The sequence below is a fragment of the Geotrypetes seraphini genome, chromosome 5 (assembly GCF_902459505.1).
Source record: "Geotrypetes seraphini chromosome 5, aGeoSer1.1, whole genome shotgun sequence".
Lineage (NCBI taxonomy): Eukaryota > Metazoa > Chordata > Amphibia > Gymnophiona > Dermophiidae > Geotrypetes > Geotrypetes seraphini.
In genome coordinates, this window is record NC_047088.1 from 66,645,909 (window position 1) to 66,664,523 (window position 18,615).

Below are 18,615 nucleotides of genomic sequence, written 5' to 3' on the forward strand. Positions count from 1 at the left end.
AGGGCACGGCAGGCAGGCCTAGTGACTGGCAGGCTGGTAGGCTTGGTGAAAGGTAGGCTGGCCTAGTGGCTTAATAGCAGGCAGGCCCCATACCCCCCACATACCCTAAATCATCCCCACATACCCCTCACATACCCCCAGTACCTTTTTTAATCAACCCCCCCGTACCTTTAAAAATCCCTCCCTCGATGGCTGTCTTGGTATTTTAAACATCCCCCCAGTACCTTTTAAAATCCCTCCCTCGACAGCTGTCTTGCTATTTTAAACATCCCCCACCCCTGGTACCTTTTAAATCTCTCCCTCCCTAGATGGCTGTCTTGCTATTTTAAACATCTCTCCATCCCCCGGTACCTTTTAAAATCCCTTCCACACTTGCTAGTTGTCTCCTCTTGTTATTTTCTAGCCAGCAGCACGGAGGTCAGAAGAGCGCGGCGGTCAGGAGCAAAGCTTTCTGTGCTCCCGCTTGGGCCTGAGCTGTTTTCTGAATGGCTGCGATCAGTTCTCACGAGTCCCGTGAGAACTGATCGCAGCCATTCAGAAAACAGCTCTGTGCTGCTGGCTGGGAAATAACAAGAGAAGACAGCTAGGGAGGGAGGGATCACGCAGGACCACCAGGTAATTTATAAGCGGTCGGGCGGACAGCAGCAAGCGGGCGGGGTTTTAAAAAGGTGCGACAGACAGCAGTGGGCATGCAGGAGGGTGGGGTGTTTAACAGAGGTGTAGCGGGCATGCGGTGAGGCAGTAGCCGGGGTGTTTTAAAAAAGGTTCAGCGGCGGGAGCGGTGTTTTTAAACGGTACGGGGTGTAATTTTTTGTACTTTCACTACGTAAGATGCACCAATATTTCCACCCACTTTTGGGTTGAAAAAAAATGCTTCTTATGGAGCGAAAAATACAGTAAATACTAAAATAAATAAATAAATCAGTCAGTCATTATCTCCTTTGAAGCAGCCATTCTGCTTCCAGGTTTTCAGAAGACAATTCCTATGTAATGGAACAAGATGTATTTCTAGTACAAAGCTTCATGACTTACGTGGTAGGCTAGCAGAAGCAGTGACTGGGGTAACAGTGGCTGTTGCGATTGCTGGTATTGAGGAACTTGAAATGGAGGCAAATAGCGTGGGCCCCGATGACCCAAGGAGAGATGTCAGTGTTGAGGCAGGGGCTGATACTGGAGCAGCTCCCACAGATGCTGGAATTATGCCTGAAATACAAAAATATATAAATGGAACAATTTCTGAAATTCTAAACAAACTAAAATTGCAATGAAAGCAACTCTACCTACATTAACTTCCTTTTCAAAATAATTTAGGTAGGCAGCTGGCTAGCTAGTCATTCACTTTCATTTTTCTGAAACAATCATTCAGCCTTACAAATTATCTCAAATCTTGAAATGCAATCTTTTAGGCTGATTGATCAGAAATGGTAAGCACTTCCAACATCTAAGCAATGACACAGCTCTTCCTTACAAAAGGCACACCATGGCAGGATCATCTCCCACTCCTACTGGAAGTTCTCTGTTCTATATAAAGGAGAAAAGCCAGATACCTATAGCCATGTTGGAAGCACCACCAAAGCTCTAAAGCTATTGCCAATTCCAAACACTAGGGATCCCAGTTCTCTAGAACCTCCAGCTTTGGCTTCTTGGATCGACTAGGTTCCTCCAAACTTGTGGGACCAATTTTAATCTCCTGGGTCTGCTGCATCCCTTAAGCTCTCTCTACCAAAAAGGCCCAATTTATACAAGGTAATTAAAAAAAAAACTCCGGTAAAATGCATCTCTTGCTCCTCCTTAGGATTTCCCCATCCCCATCCCCCTCGCGCAACAGCAGCTCTATTTCTAAACCAAGCTCTGAAGGATGGTGATGGTACTTTCTCCCTCTGGAGTCACAGACTGCTCTGTTAACTCCAGCTGACCTTCCACTGAGCTTTGCCTGGACTCAGAGCATCCTGCTGTACCACCATAGCAGAATTGCACTGTCATGAGCTGCCTACATGGCTGCCGCATTGGGGAAATCCAAATGAGGCCTCCATTCAATGTCATGCAGGAAAAAAACAACAACAATGTCTTACATGCTGCCAAACTGTTACCCAGCCACACCAACCTCATACCCCAATGCTGTTCCCAGCACACTAAGTTCACAATATGCTGGTTGCTGCCCAAGCTCCCTAAACTATGCTGCTGCCCCCCACCCCCACAGGCCCAGCTCTAACCATCACTTATTGCATCCTCAGCAGAATGTCTTTATAGCCTCTACCTTTCATCTATGCTATTTTTAATCTCTCTCATCTTTTAAACGAGTAAGGGGGAGAGGGGAAGGAGGAAGGGAACTCTGAGTAGATAGCTAGCCAGCTGAGAAAGCCAGGAGATGGACCCTAGTGTGTTCCTGGTGGCTCCACTGGATCTTGGATTACTTCCTTCCTTCCATGCTCAACAGGTCACTCATTCTCCAATTGGCCTAGGAGCTATCCACCCCAGTACTTCACAATATGCCTGGCACGCTCTGCTGAAGACAAAGATACTGGTGAGCTTGGGCTGCCCAATGCCTTTTACAGGGCAGTTTCCAATTGGTCTCAATCTCCATCTGCTGGTTGAAAAGCACAACCCATTGGTTCTGGACTGGCCTGGAGAGGAAAATCTTTTACAACTTTGGTAGTATTTCATCAGGTGAATATATAAAATGACTGCTTTCTTAGTCACTGGACCTTGCCTGTGATAATACAAGTGCAAATATTCAAATCGTATATAAAACTCAGTAATACAATACTTGTGTCATTTATCTGGAGATTTTAATAATTTCTTTTCCAAAAGATACATCATTAATGCTGTCTAATATCACTTATCATGTGTACTTTGGTACATTCCAGTACCTTGTTATTTAAAGAAACCTGTTGATATCTAGCTCAAAAGATAACAACCTATATTTGACCTTGCTTCTGACACCAAAAAGAAAAAGTAAAAATGGAAATTATGATCAATGGTGTCAAAGACAAAGGACAAATTCAAAAATATCAGAATTGAATCATTTCTCCTGTCCAGATCTCTCCCATGATTCATCAGTTAATGTCAACAAAGCATATTTATTTGCACTAGATACAGAAAACTAAAGTACTAGTCCCAGCCTGAATGAATGCCAACATGATATGTGATCTGAATACAGTAAAGTAGCTGGAGAAACAATGAAGGTTGAATGAAAGAGATGATTTGACAATTAACATCTTATTTCTGAAAATACTGTCTCCATATTGAAAAAAAAAGGTTCTCTGCTTTAAAAATTCAATTTAATAAGCAGTTATTAAACATGGAAAGACTTCTAAAGAAGTTTTTCATCCTCCATTTTCCCCCTCATTTTTGTACAGTTTCCATCCCAGAGAACAAACGGGGGCAACATGTCTTTTGAAAGGCAGGAGGATTGAAATCATTTCTCCTAGGCAATCAGGAAAGGGTTGTTCAGTAATGGTTATCTTCCTTCTGTCATCCTAGGGTTTAGTGAACTATCATCACAGTGCCTGGTCACAATGGTCCCTTCAGATTGGAACCCCTATGAGTTTGAATTCTAAGCCTAAACCACAGGGTTACCTAACCAAAAAGATATTTACCTAGTAAACTGAATAGAAATGTCCTAAGGGTGAGAAAACTGTCACACATGGATACCCCTAACAGTTTTCTTTTAATGAATTTTTTTTTTAAATTCAGAAGGAAAAACTGAAGAGGGCAGTATACTTCACTGATGGAGGAGGAGCTGAAAAATGTGTTTGACATCCTTCTGCAACAGTTTGCAACCAGAGGATGTTCACCTTGAGTACAGACTCCTTCTGCAACAGATTGCAACCAAAGGATGTTCACCTTGAGTACAGACTCATATGTTTATGTAACAGAAATAATTTTAGGATATTTCCCTTAATAGATCTTGTTTTTTCCTAAACATTTCACATTATACCTGTCAGTTTGGCTCCAAATTGTAAACCTGGCCCCTGAACAGTGCTGGCTGGTACAGTTCCTATGGAGGCAGGGGTTGCAGTAGTAGCCACTGTTGCAGACGATGACAGCATTCCAAATCCCAGTCCTTAAAAAACAGATTAACAAAAGTTATTTTTATGTTAATTTCATACTTAAACATATTAAGAGTCATATTTATAGATTTAAACCTGCTAGATCATGCATTCAAGTCCAGAAATGACTAATATACATGGCCCTTAGGGTACTCACAGTGATAGCTTTGAGATTTTCAAGTGCTACTACTACTAATTATTTCTATAGCGCTATTAGACATACATAGCACTGTACATCAAAACACAGAAGAGACAGTCCCTGCTCAAAAGAGCTTACAATCTAGTCAAGACAGAGAAACTGGACAAGAAGGTGTATCAAGACACTGTGCTCAGGTGGGGGAATTACAGAGGGAATAATAAGACAGATATTAGTGCTTAAAAGGTGGCTTGGAGTTTGGAATTGAAAGTATCTTCAAAGAAGTGGGCTTTGAGTCTGGATTTGAATACTGCCAGAGACGGAGTCAAATGCATCATATCTAAAATATGCTAAAGGTTAAAGGGAAAGATAGGGGGGGAAAAAAACAACATATGATAGCAGAGCCCTGAAATACATTAAGTTTGAATTCTAATGCTTCAGCCCATCAGACTCCCCAAGACTTTGAGAACTGGGAGTATGCAAAAAAAGTACCAACCATAAGGAAAATCAGTAATGACTATTATTATACATATGAAGGTGCATCTAGCAGTCAGTTATCAGTGTAGGTGAGGAAATCCATTTTATAAACTGCTCTGACTAGGATAACTCCTCTACAGTCTCTTTCTATTGTAAGAATAGTAGACAACATTGCATATTAATTTATTAAGCCATTCAGCCAAAACCTCTGTTCATCTGCTTGAAGAGAGCAGAACAGAAATTAAGAGACACTGTGCTTATGTTCCCAAATACTCTGTGACCACTTAATTCTAATCTTCAGCAGATTAAAAATGAAAAGACTGAAGTTAAAGGAATAATTCATTATCTTCTTTCATTAATCAAAATAATGAAAAATTGCTCAGCTGTTTAAATGAGAGCTTTAATCTGACTAGTTGTGAGATGTAGTGATTTTCAATACACACAAGCAGGCATATGAACATTAATCAGCACAAGGTGGTTTATGTCCAACCCACACAGCTGATTTAATGATCAGTGATAACCTACAATACATGAATTTACTTTGTACTGAAACAACTTTTTTTTTGTTAGAGAATACACTTCAGAATTGATACTGCTTAGCCACCACAGAAGCACTTGGAACAACAAAAAAAAAAGGGGGGGGTGTCATTTCTTTTCAATTAATAATCACTCACCTCAAAAATATAAATGTAAATGAAAAATTAGTTTTTCAGAAAAAAGACGGTCATCAAATTTTTCAGAAGGGCCACAACTACAAAGATGGACCAAAAGGCACAGAAGCATGCCCACTGGAATCTGCTGGGAGGGAATATTCTCTCAAAGAGTGAGTGGGAGTTCTCTCAGATTAATGATTGAAAACAATGTTGGTGAATGAAGGCAGGAAGGAAGGCAAAGGGAAACATCATCCTGTCTCCTCTTCCATCAGCTGTCTCCTCTGCAGCATCTTTTCTATACCTCTCCTTCCCCCATTCCCTCAGAGGCATTTCCTTTCTGCGAATCCCCCTTCAGCTAGTCCTTCCCCTCTAAAAATTTCTTCAGCTGATTGTTCCCCTAAAACTTCTTTCCAACAACCCCCAAATTCACCCATTCATTCTGCAATCCCTACCCCCTACCCCCACCAACAAACAGTGATTTCATGAGTCTCTGGTTGCACTTCGTTCTGACTGTGCATCCAATATTTCTTTCTTCTGCCTCCTGCATGCTTCCTCTCCTCCAGACCTCATTCCATTCCCCAACCAACATCTCTCTCTGTCCCTCCATGAGTCCAACCTTTCTTCCTCTCTCATCCCCCAGATCAATTTTCACCATTGCCCATTTCTCCTTCTATCAACCCTCTCCAACACCATGCCACACCTCTCCCTCCATCACTATGTCCAACATGCATCCCCTTCAATCTGTCCCTCTCCACCACCATATCCAACATTTCTCCCTCTCATCCTTCTCTTCCCCATGTATCTCTTCCTCACTCCCTCTCTCTCTCTATGCCCAACAACTTTCCTCTTTCTTCCTTTCCCCATGTGCACCATCTTTCCCTCTCACTTACACACTCATCCCCAACAATTCTCCCTTTCTATCCCCTCCCTTGTGTCCCAAGTTCATGCCTCCTCCCTTCCTTCTGTATCCCAAGTTAGTGTTCCTCATCCCTGCCTTCCAACCTTTGTCCCAAATTCAAGCCCCTCCCATGTCCCAACATGCTCCTCCCCCCCCTTTTCTCCCTTACTTGTTCAGGGCTGTCTAGCTTCTCTCCCTTACTTGTTTAGGGCCATCCAGCCTCTGCCAAAGCCGGATCAGTGTCCCCTGCAAGCGCGTATCCGTCTTCCTTCCAGCTTGGCTGCTCCTTAGCACTTGTTTGCTGGACAGCGCACAGCAGCTCTTGCATGCTGTATGCTGATGACCAGGTTCTGGTTCCAGGTAAGCCAGTTACCCATTCCTCACTGCATCACTTATAAAATACTTCTAACATTTAAAACCAAGCAGTCCAATTCACCAGCATTCATTGATAGACTACTTATTCCGTATACCCCTTCACGGAATCTGCGCTCCACTACCCAAAACCTATTCTCTGTTCCTCCCATTCGTGAACTATTTCTTGATTCTACCCATAAAACCATTTTTTCAGTCACTGCTCCCATGCTATGGAACAACCTACCATCAGATCTCAGACAAGAAACATCTCTTGAAAAATTCAAATGTAATTTAAAAAAACATTCCTGTTCAAAGACGCTTTTTCAGTTCATTTCTATTCTCGAGCTCAAAACAGCATCCTCGAAATTTGCAGTACCGAATTAAAACGCTTCTTTCGAAGTGACACCTAATCTAGGGCTCCTTTTACTAAGCTGCGATAGGGATTTTAGCGCGCGCTAAATCCACGCTACGCAGCTAGAACTAACGCCAGCTCAATGCTGGTGTTAGCGTCTAGCGCATGTGGCAATTCTGCGCGTGCTAAGTGTGCGCTAAAAGCGCTATTGCAGCTTAGTAAAACGAGTCCCTAGTGTGTTATTGCCATCTCGTTTTTCCCCTCCCTTTTCGTATTTTATTTTTGACATTGTATTTAAATTCTTACTATTTCCCGTTTCTCCTTTTTATTCCAGTAAGTCTATTTGTTTTGTCATCCCCCCCACTTTTTTACTTAAAGTTTTTATTTTATTTTTATTTTTTTAACAATACTCTGATAATTGTAAACCGTTTAGATATGTTTTTGATAAACAGTATATCAAAGATTAAACATGAAACTTGATACCTCAAAAATTAAAACTCCTAAAATTCATTACAAATTCTTCAGCTCACCAACCTCCTTCCCCTCCCCCCTACAGCAGCGCCTTCTCCCCCACTCCCGTTCAGCAGCGTCTTCTCCTCCACTCTCTCTTCCCCATTTCCCTTCAGTAGAACCTCCCCCCCTCTCCCTTCATCAGCGTCTTCTCCCCCACTCTCTCTTCCCCATGTGCCTTTAGCAGCATCCTCTCCCCCACTCTCTCTTCCCCATTTCCCTTTAGCAGCGTCCTCTCCCCCACTCTCTCTTCATTTCCCTTCAGCAGCGTCATCTCCCCACTCTCTCTTCCTAATTTCCCTTCGGCGTCGGTTCCTCTCCTCCACCCCTCCCTCCAGCACCCTTCATACTTCCTGCCCCTGATCGCGGGACCCGGATACATCAATCAGGCTGCCAAGCCTCCAGCCACCCTCCGATCTGAGACATCGCCAGACCTGTTGCAGCTTTTTGTGCGGGTGGGGCGGATCTTCAGGGAACCTTTCCTGCTGCAGCACCCAGCACCCACACTATTTGGCATGTCCCTGCACAACCTTCGCTCCACATCCCTATCGGTCATGGTCTGGCATTAGGCACTGGGCTGCAGTTGCTCAGGCAGCTGCGGTCGGGCTCCCCCCAGTGGCTCCGGGCTGTTAAGATCCTCCTCAGAGCAGCTGGTGTTCTTCAGGCTCTCTGCCTCCAACTTGGGCCCCTCCAACACCAGTAACGTGTCGCTGGTCTCGGCCAGACAAGGATAATCCATGGAGATGGTCAGCGGGTCCTTCGCGCTCCACAGCTCCAGGGCCCTCAACTGCAGCTCTAGGCTGGTTCCAGGGTCTAGCAAACAGCGGTGCTGGGCATAAAGCCCAACCTTGGCCTCATCGCCCCCTTCCTCACGCAACGTCAGCTGCGGCCGATAGCCAGGAAAGGGAAACGCTGAGCAACAGGAACTCCCCCATCCCCTAACAGATAGCTCAGGGCCCAGTACGTGACAGCTTCAGAATCCTGGAGCTCCATGGGTTGCATTGGCTTCATGGAAGGGAGGGAGGGGGGAAAGTAAGCATTGCCACGGCGTGCCGGTTTAAAACACTAAATAGACCGGATATGGCCTGTGGGCCATAGTTTACCCATGTCTGCTCTAACTTCTGCCAAGGCTCATCAAGAAACAGATCTAGAAAAGTAGCTCCTTCACTTAGTCCCATACAGAATTATTTGTTTGAAAAGCAAAGGGAATTTTTAATGTGCACTAAACCACAATTATGGAAATCTGCCAGGGTAATCACTTTACTGATTTCTTCTTAAATACTGAGAGAAGGGTGAGCTTAAATGTTAATACCCCAGGCTATAAGTACAGAGATGCAAATCCAGAGTCTTTAGATGCTGAATATTTGCCAAATCTATTTGTTCTTAAAGAAAAATCAGGAAGTCACAACTGAAAGGTTTGGTGGCAGCGTTATGTTGCCAGATCAGAGACTTGGGTTTAATTCCCTTGGCTTAAAATATGTTAATTTAAGAACTGCCATACTGGGCTAGAACAAAGGTTCATCAAGCCCAGTATCCTGTTTCCAACAGTTGCTTATCCAGGTCACCAATACTTGGCAGGATCCCAGAAAGTTAAGTTGCTCCTTATTCACAAGATAAGCTTTCTCCAGGTTTATTTTGTTTATAAGTTTTCCCTCCAGGAATCTATACAAACCTTTTCTAAATTCAGACATGCTAACTGCTTTTACCACCTCATGTGGCAGTTCCAGAGCATAACTATATGTTAGGCGAAAATATTCTCTCACTCATTTTTAAACGTACTACTCTCTACAATGTGTCCCCTAGACTCTAATTTTTGAAAAATAGTAGCATTATCATATGATACAATAATGTTCGGTATGTCAATGAGAACAAAAAGTCAAATTTCATCAAGCAATAATAAACTTTTATTGATCATGACAGGAGTCGCCATACAACATATTACCAGTAATTGGAAAAATTACAGTAAACTTAACTATACCTTCTGGTGGAATTCGTTGTGCCACATTTACAAAATGGAAAGAACAATTGCCATACAAAGAGGGAACTATAATAATTTTAAAAAGATATGGGAGCCATTGACAAATTATTGCAATGATTAGACGCCATTATCCACTGAAAGTACACTTATCAAAGGGGGGAGGGTATAAAGTTATATTATAGGTTTGATCAATATATAAGAATATAATATTTATATGATATTTTTGATTAAAATATATGTGGGAAGGGTGGGTGGGGAGGGTATAAATTTATGTTTTTAAGATGATGTTAGAAGAAATTCAAGTGATGTTTACAAGGTTTAAAAGCACAGTTACTTACCGTAACAGTTGTTATCCAGGGACAACAGGCAGCTATTCTCACAAGTGGGTGACATCATCTGACGGAGCCCCGATGCAGACGCCTCACAAGCCACACAAAGTATGGCTCCAAATAGAAAGCCAAAGCACGTTTACAGTCCAGAGTATGAAGAGCAACTTCTCCAGGATGAGAATGAGGCTTTGGAAAAAACACTGGAAGAACAATGAATTGGTTGAGGTGAAATTCCGAGACCACTTTAGGAAGGATTTCGGATGAGTGCGAAGAACCACCTTGTCATGATGGAACACTGTAAAAGGTGGATCCGCAACCAACGCTTGGAGCTCACTGACTCGTCGAGCAGAAGTGAGGCCAATGAGAAACACCACTTTCCAAGTGAGATACTTCAGATGAGCCTTGTCAATTGGTTCAAATGGAGGTTTCATCAGCTGAGGAAGAACAATATTGAGGTCCCAAACCACAGGAGGCGGTTTGAGAGGAGGTTTGATATTGAAAAGTCCTTTCATGAATCTGGAAACCACAGGATGAGCAGAGAGGGGTTTCCCTTCAATAGGCTGATGGAAAGCAGCAATTGCACTAAGATGGACTCGTATCGATGTAGACTTGAGGCCAGAATGAGAAAGGTGCAAAAGATAGTTCAAAACTGAAGATAAGGAGGAATGTTGAGGCTCCTTATAATGAGAAAAACACCAAGTAGAAAATCTAGTCCATTTTTAGTGATAGCATTGTCTAGTAGTAGGCTTCCGTGAAGCTTCCAAAACATCCCTTACAGATTGAGAAAACTGGAGAGGAGCAATGTTGAGAGGAACCAAGCTGTCAGGTGGAGAGACTGCAAGTAGGGATGAAGCAGAGATCCCTGATGCTGTGTAAGCAGAGAGGGAAAAACTGGTAGAAGGTATGGCTCCCTGCTGCTGAGTTGAAGTAGAAGGGAGTACCATGGTTGTCTGGGCCACCGAGGAGCAACCAGAATCATGGTGGCATGGTCGGTCTTCAGCTTGACCAGCGTCTTTTGAATGAGAGGAAATAGAGGAAACGCATATAGAAAGAGATTTGTCCAGTCCAGAAGAAAAGCATCTGCCTCGAGGTGATGAGGAGTGTACATCCTGGAGCAGAACTGAGGCAGTTTGTAGTTGTGGGGGGCTGCAAAGAGGTCTATCTGAGGCGTTCCCCACTGAGAGAAAATGTGATGAAGGGGCGTAGAATGGAGAGTCCATTCGTGAGGCTGGAGAAGACGACTCAAGTTGTCCGCTAAGGCATTGTCTGCCCCCTGAATGTAGACAGCTTTGAGGAAGGTGTTGTGGCGAATTGCCCAATCCCAAACTTTCAGAGCTTCCTGACAGAGGGAGGCAGATCCTGTGCCTCCTTGTTTGTTGACATAATACATGGCGACCTGATTGTCCGTTCGAATGAGGACTACACGGTCGTGGAGAAGATGCTGAAAAGCATTGAGAGCATTGAAAATCGCCCTAAGTTCCAGCAGATTGATATGACACTGACGATTTGTACTGGTCCAAAAGCCTTGAGTACGGAGACCATCTAGATGAGCCCCCTAAGCGTAAGTTGAAGAATCTGTCGTGAGAACTTTCTGATGGGGGGGGGTGTGTGTGAAAAAGTAAGCCTCTGGATAGATTGGAAGAGAGCATCCACCAGCGAAGAGACTGTGTCAGAGCAGGAGTGACCTGGATGTGTCTAGTCAGAGGGTTGGAAACCTGCATTGAGGTATCTGAGGTGAAGTCTGGCAAAAGGAGTCACATGTACTGTGGAAGCCATGTGACCCAGAAGAACCATCATGTGTCTCGCCGAGATGGATGGGCAAGAGGAGACTGACTGACAAAGATGGAGAAGAGCTTCCAGACGTTGTTGAAGAAGAAACGCTCTGAGTTGGACTGTGTCCAGAACAGCTCTGATGAAAGGAAGAGTCTGAGAAGGCTATAGATGGGATTTGGAAAAGTTGATTTCAAATCCCAGGCTTTGCAGGAACTAGATAGTCCTTGAGACGTGGAATCTTTGATGAGCCAGTTGTCGAGGTATGGAAATACTTGAAGACCATGGTTCCTGAGCGCTGCGGCCACCACTACCAGGCACTTAGTGAAGACTCTGGGTGACGAGGCCAGGCCGAAAGGGAGTACTCGGTATTGAAAATGCAGATTTCCCACCCGAAATCTGAGGTACTGATGGGAGGCCGGATGGATGGGAATGTGTGTGTAGGTCTCCTTGAGATCCAAAGAGCATAACCAGTTGTTCTGCTCAAGGAGGGGATAAAGAGATGTCAGGGTCAACATGCAAAATTTTTCTTTGACTAGAAATTTGTTGAGCACCCTGAGATCCAAAATAGGTCGCAGATCGCCCGTCTTCTTCGGAACAAGAAAGTACCGGGAGTACTGTTGAGCCAGAGGAACTGGCTCGATAGCTCGAAGCTGGAGCAGAGCTTGAGCCTCTTGAAGAAGGGCAGTCTGGGAGGGATTAAAAGGATACTCTCTTGGAGGATGTTCCAGAGGAACTTGATGGAATTGAAGAGAGTATCCCTCCCTGATGATGGAAAGGACCCAGAGGTCGGTAGTAACCGTCGTCCACCGGTGATAAAAGTGGTAGAAATGACCTCCGATAGGGGGAAAAACGGGAAAGGGCAGAACGACGGAGATTATGCACTGTTCTAGGCAGTCAAAAAGGCTGAGGAGCCTTAGGTACAGCAGATGGCTGAGGCTTCTGTTGCTTCTGTGGATGCTGCCTCTTGACAGGCTGACGAGTAGCAGAAGCCTGCTTTGGTGGAAAACGCCGCTGATAGATTTGAGGAGGGCGTGCAAGTCGAGGAGGAGCCGGCTTCGGCTTCGGTCTGAGAATAAATGCTAAAGACTTTTCATGATCAGATAGTTTCTTGATGGCTGCCTCGATGGACTCAAAGAGGTCATTGCCTACACAAGGAACATTAGCCAGCCGATCCTGCAGGTTAGGATCCATGTCGATAATACGCAGCCAAGCAAGATGTCGCATGGCCACAGAGCAAGCAGTTGCTCGAGCAGTCAACTCGAAAGCATCATAGGATGACTGGAGAAGATGCAGACGGAGTTGAGATAATGAAGAAATGACTTCTTGGAACTCAAAGTGCATACGAGAATCCAGATAAGGCATAAACTTTGGAAGAATGGAAAGAAAGAACTCAAAATATGTGATGAAATTAAAATTATAGTTGAGGACTTTCGAAGTCATCATTGAATTCTGGTAGATGCGACGACCAAATCTGTCCATCGTTTTACCTTCCCTTCCTGGAGGGACCATAGCATACACCTAGGAAGGATGAGATCTTTTCAAAGAAGATTCAACGAGAAGGGATTGATGAGACAATTAAGTATTGTCAAAGCCCTTATGATGGACAGTCTTATACATATGGTCTAATTTGCCTGGAACAGCTGGAATGGCATAAGGAGTTTCCAGACAGCGGACAAAGGTTTGATCCAAAAGCTTATGGAGCGGAAGCCTGAGAGATTCAGCTGGAGGTTGAGGGAGATGCATGGTTTCGAGATATTCCTTGGAGAACTTTGAGCCAGTATCCAATTGAATATCCAAGTCAACTGCCATCTGACGAAGAAAAGATGAAAAGGAAAGTTGATCCACTAAAGCCGTGCCTCGAGAAGGAGTTGAGGACGTCGAGGCCGCATGGCCCAGCGAAGATGGAGACCTGGACAAAGAAATGGAAGCCACCGGGTCCTCGAGGTCCGGAAGCGGAAGGCTCAATGGAGGAGGTGGCGACAGCTGAAGAAAAGGCTGCTTGCGGTGTGGCGATGCATGCCTGGATGAATGCTTCGATGAATGCCTCGATCTGTGATGCGAGCTGTGCCTTGAAGCAGGCCTCAAGGATCGAGGAGAACGCGCCTCAGTCAAAGCCCCTAGAGAATGGATAGGGCTGGAGGCTGTGAAGCGAAGCAGTGGAGGCTGAGAAGAGGAACCTCAATGCACTCGCAAAGACTCTGCTCCTTGTTTCGAGTGTGAGGGTTCCCGTTGAGGCACTGGCAAAGAATCTGCTCCTTGCTGTCCGTGCCTAGTTGCCAGACCAGACACTCGCAAAGACTCTGCTCCCTGCAAAGAGTGTGCATGAGACTGAGACATAGGAGGCGGCTCGACCTCGCGGGAGACCACGATATGCCCAGCTGGATTTGTGAGAGAAGCTTCGGCCCCATGGTAGTAAAGAGCTGAATGAACTGCTTCTCCAACAAGGTCTGGAACGAAGCCGGCAAGGATGGATCCGCATCTCCAACGGGACCACCTGCACGGGCCTCATGTTCCCTTGAGGCAGTGTGAGAGTGCTTGGACTTAGAAGCCTTAGACACTTTAAGCACCACCGTGGGAATGGGCTGCTGCCTTATCTGACCTGAAGAGACAGAGGAAGGCATCGCAGCAGGCGTCGAAGACAGAGCCGGTACAAACAAGGCAGGTTTGATGAGGCTCGGAGTGGGAGCTGTGGAAGCCGGAAGAGCTTCGGATGAAGTCGAGGGCGAGGCACCCTTCGAAGACGAGAGTTCCATCGAAGACTCTATGCTGAAAAGCTGCTCCCACAGGATACAACGACGCTTAAAAGCACGAGACTTAAGTGCTGAGCAAGGCCGGCACGATTTCGGGAGATGTTGAGGCCCAAGACAGCGTCGATGAGGGTCCGTGAGGGAAATCGCACGCTGGCACTTGGAACACTTTTTAAAACCGGTTGCAGGCCGGGGCATAGGCCGAAAAAGAGCTGCCGTGAGGCCTGCCCGGTCGAACAAATGGAAGAAAATATATATACATTTTTTTAAAAAGAATAGAATAAAGAAAAAACAGCGATTCGTGACAAAATAACACAAAACCGCGGTCGTAGAGAAGGCACAAGTGGAATTACTTCACGCAGAGAGTCAAAGACGGAATTCTTGGCTCCGCGGAAAAGTAAGAACTGAGGAGACGCGCCCTGGCATGCGCGGTGCAGGCGACTCAAGACTTTGAGTTTCTTCAAGCAGGTCTGCTTATGAGGCATCCGCATCGGGGCTCCGTCAGATGACATCACCCACTTGTGAGAATACCTGCCTGCTTTCCTGGGATAATGATGTTGTATTGTGTTCTTGATGTAAGATGGAAAAATGAATAAAGAATTTGAAAAAAAGAAAAAGAGTAGCCAATCATTTTTGCGTTTACCCTTTCCACCTTATTTATGATTTTATAGACCTCTAAATATATCTCTCTTCTCCAAGCTGAAGAGCCCTAACCTCTATGACCTGTCCTCATATGCTCCTAGGGCTAGCTGGAATAGGTATTCTGCAGAAGCAGCATTCATAAACCCTGTAGGTGAAAGGGGAAGGTAGAATCCCACACATTGTGCAACAGCAACACCTACTGTCAGTTACAGGCAAACTTGTGCCAGATTCCAGAAACAATCATGTGTAATACCTCTCAGCCAGATGGCTGCTGTGGTAGCTGAGAAAACAAAGTTGCTTACCTGTAACAGGTGTTCTCCGTAGACAGCAGGGGAATACACTTGTTGGTGAAGTCCTCTGAATGAGCCTGTGCTCTCCCCTAGCTAGGTAAGCTTTTGAGCTTACTGGGCATGTGCAGGAGTCCCTACACCTAGAGCCCCACCCCTGAGTTTGTCAGTTTTGTCTCCAGCAATGAAAGGAATGATGTGTTGATTCCAGTGTAACTTTATGTGCCACTGTAAAGGTCTCATGTGGAGTCTTGCATTTGGCACTAGAGATATCAAGGATGCCATGTGACCCAAGAGGCGTAAGAATGGTGCAAGCTGGTAAGGCTGAAGATCGCCTGAAGTGATCTGCCAGAGTGATGATAAACTGATGTCTGTCCTAAGGAAGATAGGCCTTTGACATATCTGTCTCCAGAAGAGCTCCAATGAAAGTGAGGGAGCAAGTTGGAGTGAGATGGGACTTTTGGAAGTTGATGATGAATCCCAGAGACTGTAGGGTTTGAATCGTGGTTTGAATGGAGAGTAGTAACTGGCTTTTGAAATGAGCTACTACGAGCCAATCGTTTAGGTAAAGAAATGCCATGTGGTGTTGTTTTTGCAGATGCGCTGCTACTACAGCCAGGCACTTTGTGAAAACTCTCGGTACTGATGAAAGACCCAAAGGGCATAACTTTGTCTTGAAAATGTTGACTGGGAATGTGAAACGAAAGAAATGCCAGTGGTAAGGATGAACTGAAACGTGAGTATACACATCCTTGATGTCTAGGGCAGCTAACCAATTGTATTGCTTCAGCAAGGGAAGAATTGCTGGACGAGAAATCATCCTGAACTTTTCTTTATTCAGGCAGGCACTGAGTGGTCTGAAGTCGAGAATGAGACGAAGACCTTGTGTCTTCTTGAGAATGCGAAAGAACTTGGAATAAAATCCCTGATTTGCCTGAGTATGTAGAACCTCCTTGATGGCATTGCTGTGCAGTAGAAGGGAGACCTCTGCTGCAAGTTGCAGAATGTAATGGTATGGAACCATAGAAGGGGGTGGAGGTTAGGGAGGTATGGAGTCAGGAAGGAAATTAAGGAAGTATCCCTGGGGAAACTCTCTCTTTGGTCTGTTGTGATGGCCTGCCAAGGCGAAAAGAAGTGTGTTAGCCACTCCCCTAACTGGCAGATGGTCAAAAGCTGGGATTAGGCTTAAGCACAGGAAACTGAGGTGTAGATGACTGCTTCCGGTCTCTCGTATGCTGTTTTGGGATGTAAGGATAAGACTGCGATCTTTGAAGGACTGGATGGTTATACGGAGCAAATCTGCGTCAAGGATAGTATTGCTGAAAAACTGCTGGTGGAACGCCCTTTGATTGGAGAAAGAAGAGGAAGGACGTCTAAACTGTTGGGATAGTTCCAAGGAATGCTTGCACCTTTTCGACAAAGAGACTGTCTAAGATCCGATGTTCTCAACTATGCTGGGTGCCTGGCCGCTATGGCTAATGCTGCCGTTCGAGATATCATGTCATAGGCATCATAGTTGGCTTTAATTAAATGGTAGTAGATTCCTGAAGGGCAATGTGAAGACTTGGTAAGGCATCCAGAGAGACAGATTCCAACTGCTGTAGAACAGAATGTTGAAAGTAGAGAATTTGCAGCTGGTGGGCAATGATCTTATATGAAAGCATAGAACCTTGAAAGACTTTACGGCCAAAGGAATAAAGGAGGTGAAGATCCTTTCCTGGGGGCGCAGATAACAGGGCTTTTGAAGCCTTAACCTTTTTAATAGCTGACTTTCGATACCATTGATTGGTGAGGAAGTTTCGGAAGGTCATGACCAGGTGCTTTGTGAATCTTATACTTCAACTCCCATAGCTTGGATGCTGTGGATACTGAGAGTTTTTGCCAATTAGCTAGTTGGAGGTCTTGAAGGACTTGATGTACTGGAAGAGCTACAAGCTCTTTTAATGGGGTTTTGAAGGACTGAAGAATAACTTGAAAATCCTTGCTATGATGCTGTTGCCACATGACTGAGGCTCAGCACTGACAAAACCTTCTGTAAAAATTTTGGGTAAAAATATTCCTCCATAGGAACCGGTTGTGGAGGTAGGTCAGGATCTAAAACTGGAAGACTAGGTTGGAGGAGAGTTAGGATCCTGTGTTGGAGATGAAAAACAGGAATTCAGGAACCCCAGGTTACCTCCAGAGATGCTGCTATAGGACCTGAAAGTATAGGTTGCTGACTACAGGCCAAGTACTGTTGGGCTTTCAAAACTGGAGGAGGCTGAGTAGAAGACTGAAGTAAATTTACACTATCCTGCATGAAACGTTGAAAAAGTGTGAAAAAATTTGTCACAGCATGCATGGAGCCTGAACTCTGGGCAGGGGGATTCTGGCTGAAGAATAGGCAGATACAAACACTTAGAGGGAACCTGGTCCTGTGAAGGAGGTGTAGGAGAAGCCCCCTGCTTTGATTTGGAGCCCTTAGAAGGTTTTCAAATGTTACCTGCAGGTGCCAGAAGTTGAGAAGTCGAACCAGGAGAGGACTGCGAAGCCGAGACTGGGGCCGTGGGAGTCTTTATTGTTACCTCAGAATGAGAGAGATCCAGCCACATAAGAACATAAGAACATAAGAAATGCCATCTCCGGATCAGACCTTCGGTCCATCAAGTCCGGCGATCCGCACACGCGGAGGCCCTGCCAGGTGTACACCTGTCGTAATTTATAGTCCACCATATCCTTACATGCCTCTCTTAAGGAGATATGCATCTAGTTTGCTCTTGAAGCCTAGGACGGTCAATTCCGCAATAATCTCATCTGGGAGGGCATTCCAGGTGTCAACCACTCTCTGAGTGAAGCAGAACTTCCTGACATTAGTCCTGAACCTGTCCCCCCTTAGCTTCATTACATGTCCTCTAGTCCGTGTCAAATTGGACAATGTAAATAATCTTCTCTGCTCTATTTTGTCGATTCCTTTCAGTATTTTGAAGGTTTCGATCATATCCCCACGCAGTCTCCTTTTCTCAAGGGAGAATAATCCTAGTGTTATAAGTCTGTCCTCGTATTCCAGTTTTTCCATACCCTTCACCAGTTTTGTTGCTCGTCTCTGCACCCTCTCCAGCAGTTTTATATCCTTCTTTAGGTAGGGAGACCAATGTTGGACGCAGTATTCCAAGTGTGGTCTGACCATTGCCCTATAAAGCGGCATTATAACTTTCTCCGATCTACTCGAGATTCCTTTCTTTATCATGCCCAACATTCTATTTGCCTTCTTTGCCGCTGCCGCGCATTGTGCCGACGGCTTCAGGGTCCTATCTATCAGTACACCCAGGTCCTTTTCTTGTTCACTCTTCCCCAGAGTTGTACCTGACATTGTATACTCGTATTCCTTATTCTTATTGCCTAAATGCATTACCTTGCATTTCTCCACATTGAACTTCATCTGCCATTT

The 18,615-nt window shown here is 44.9% G+C and overlaps 1 protein-coding gene across 4 annotated transcripts in view; it reads right to left on the bottom strand.

Moving 5' to 3' along the window:
• The window catches only part of NUP62CL (nucleoporin 62 C-terminal like), a 74,764-nt gene that overhangs the window by 36,866 nt on the left and 19,283 nt on the right, over positions 1 to 18,615 (bottom strand). For all 4 annotated transcript variants that reach the window (XM_033945590.1, XM_033945588.1, XM_033945589.1 and 1 more), the window contains exons 5-6: positions 3,941 to 4,066; positions 1,033 to 1,203 (exon numbers count right to left, since the gene is read on the bottom strand). In XM_033945590.1, the coding sequence (XP_033801481.1) occupies positions 1,033 to 1,203; positions 3,941 to 4,066 (297 nt within the window). The remainder of the gene's footprint in view (positions 1 to 1,032; positions 1,204 to 3,940; positions 4,067 to 18,615) is intronic.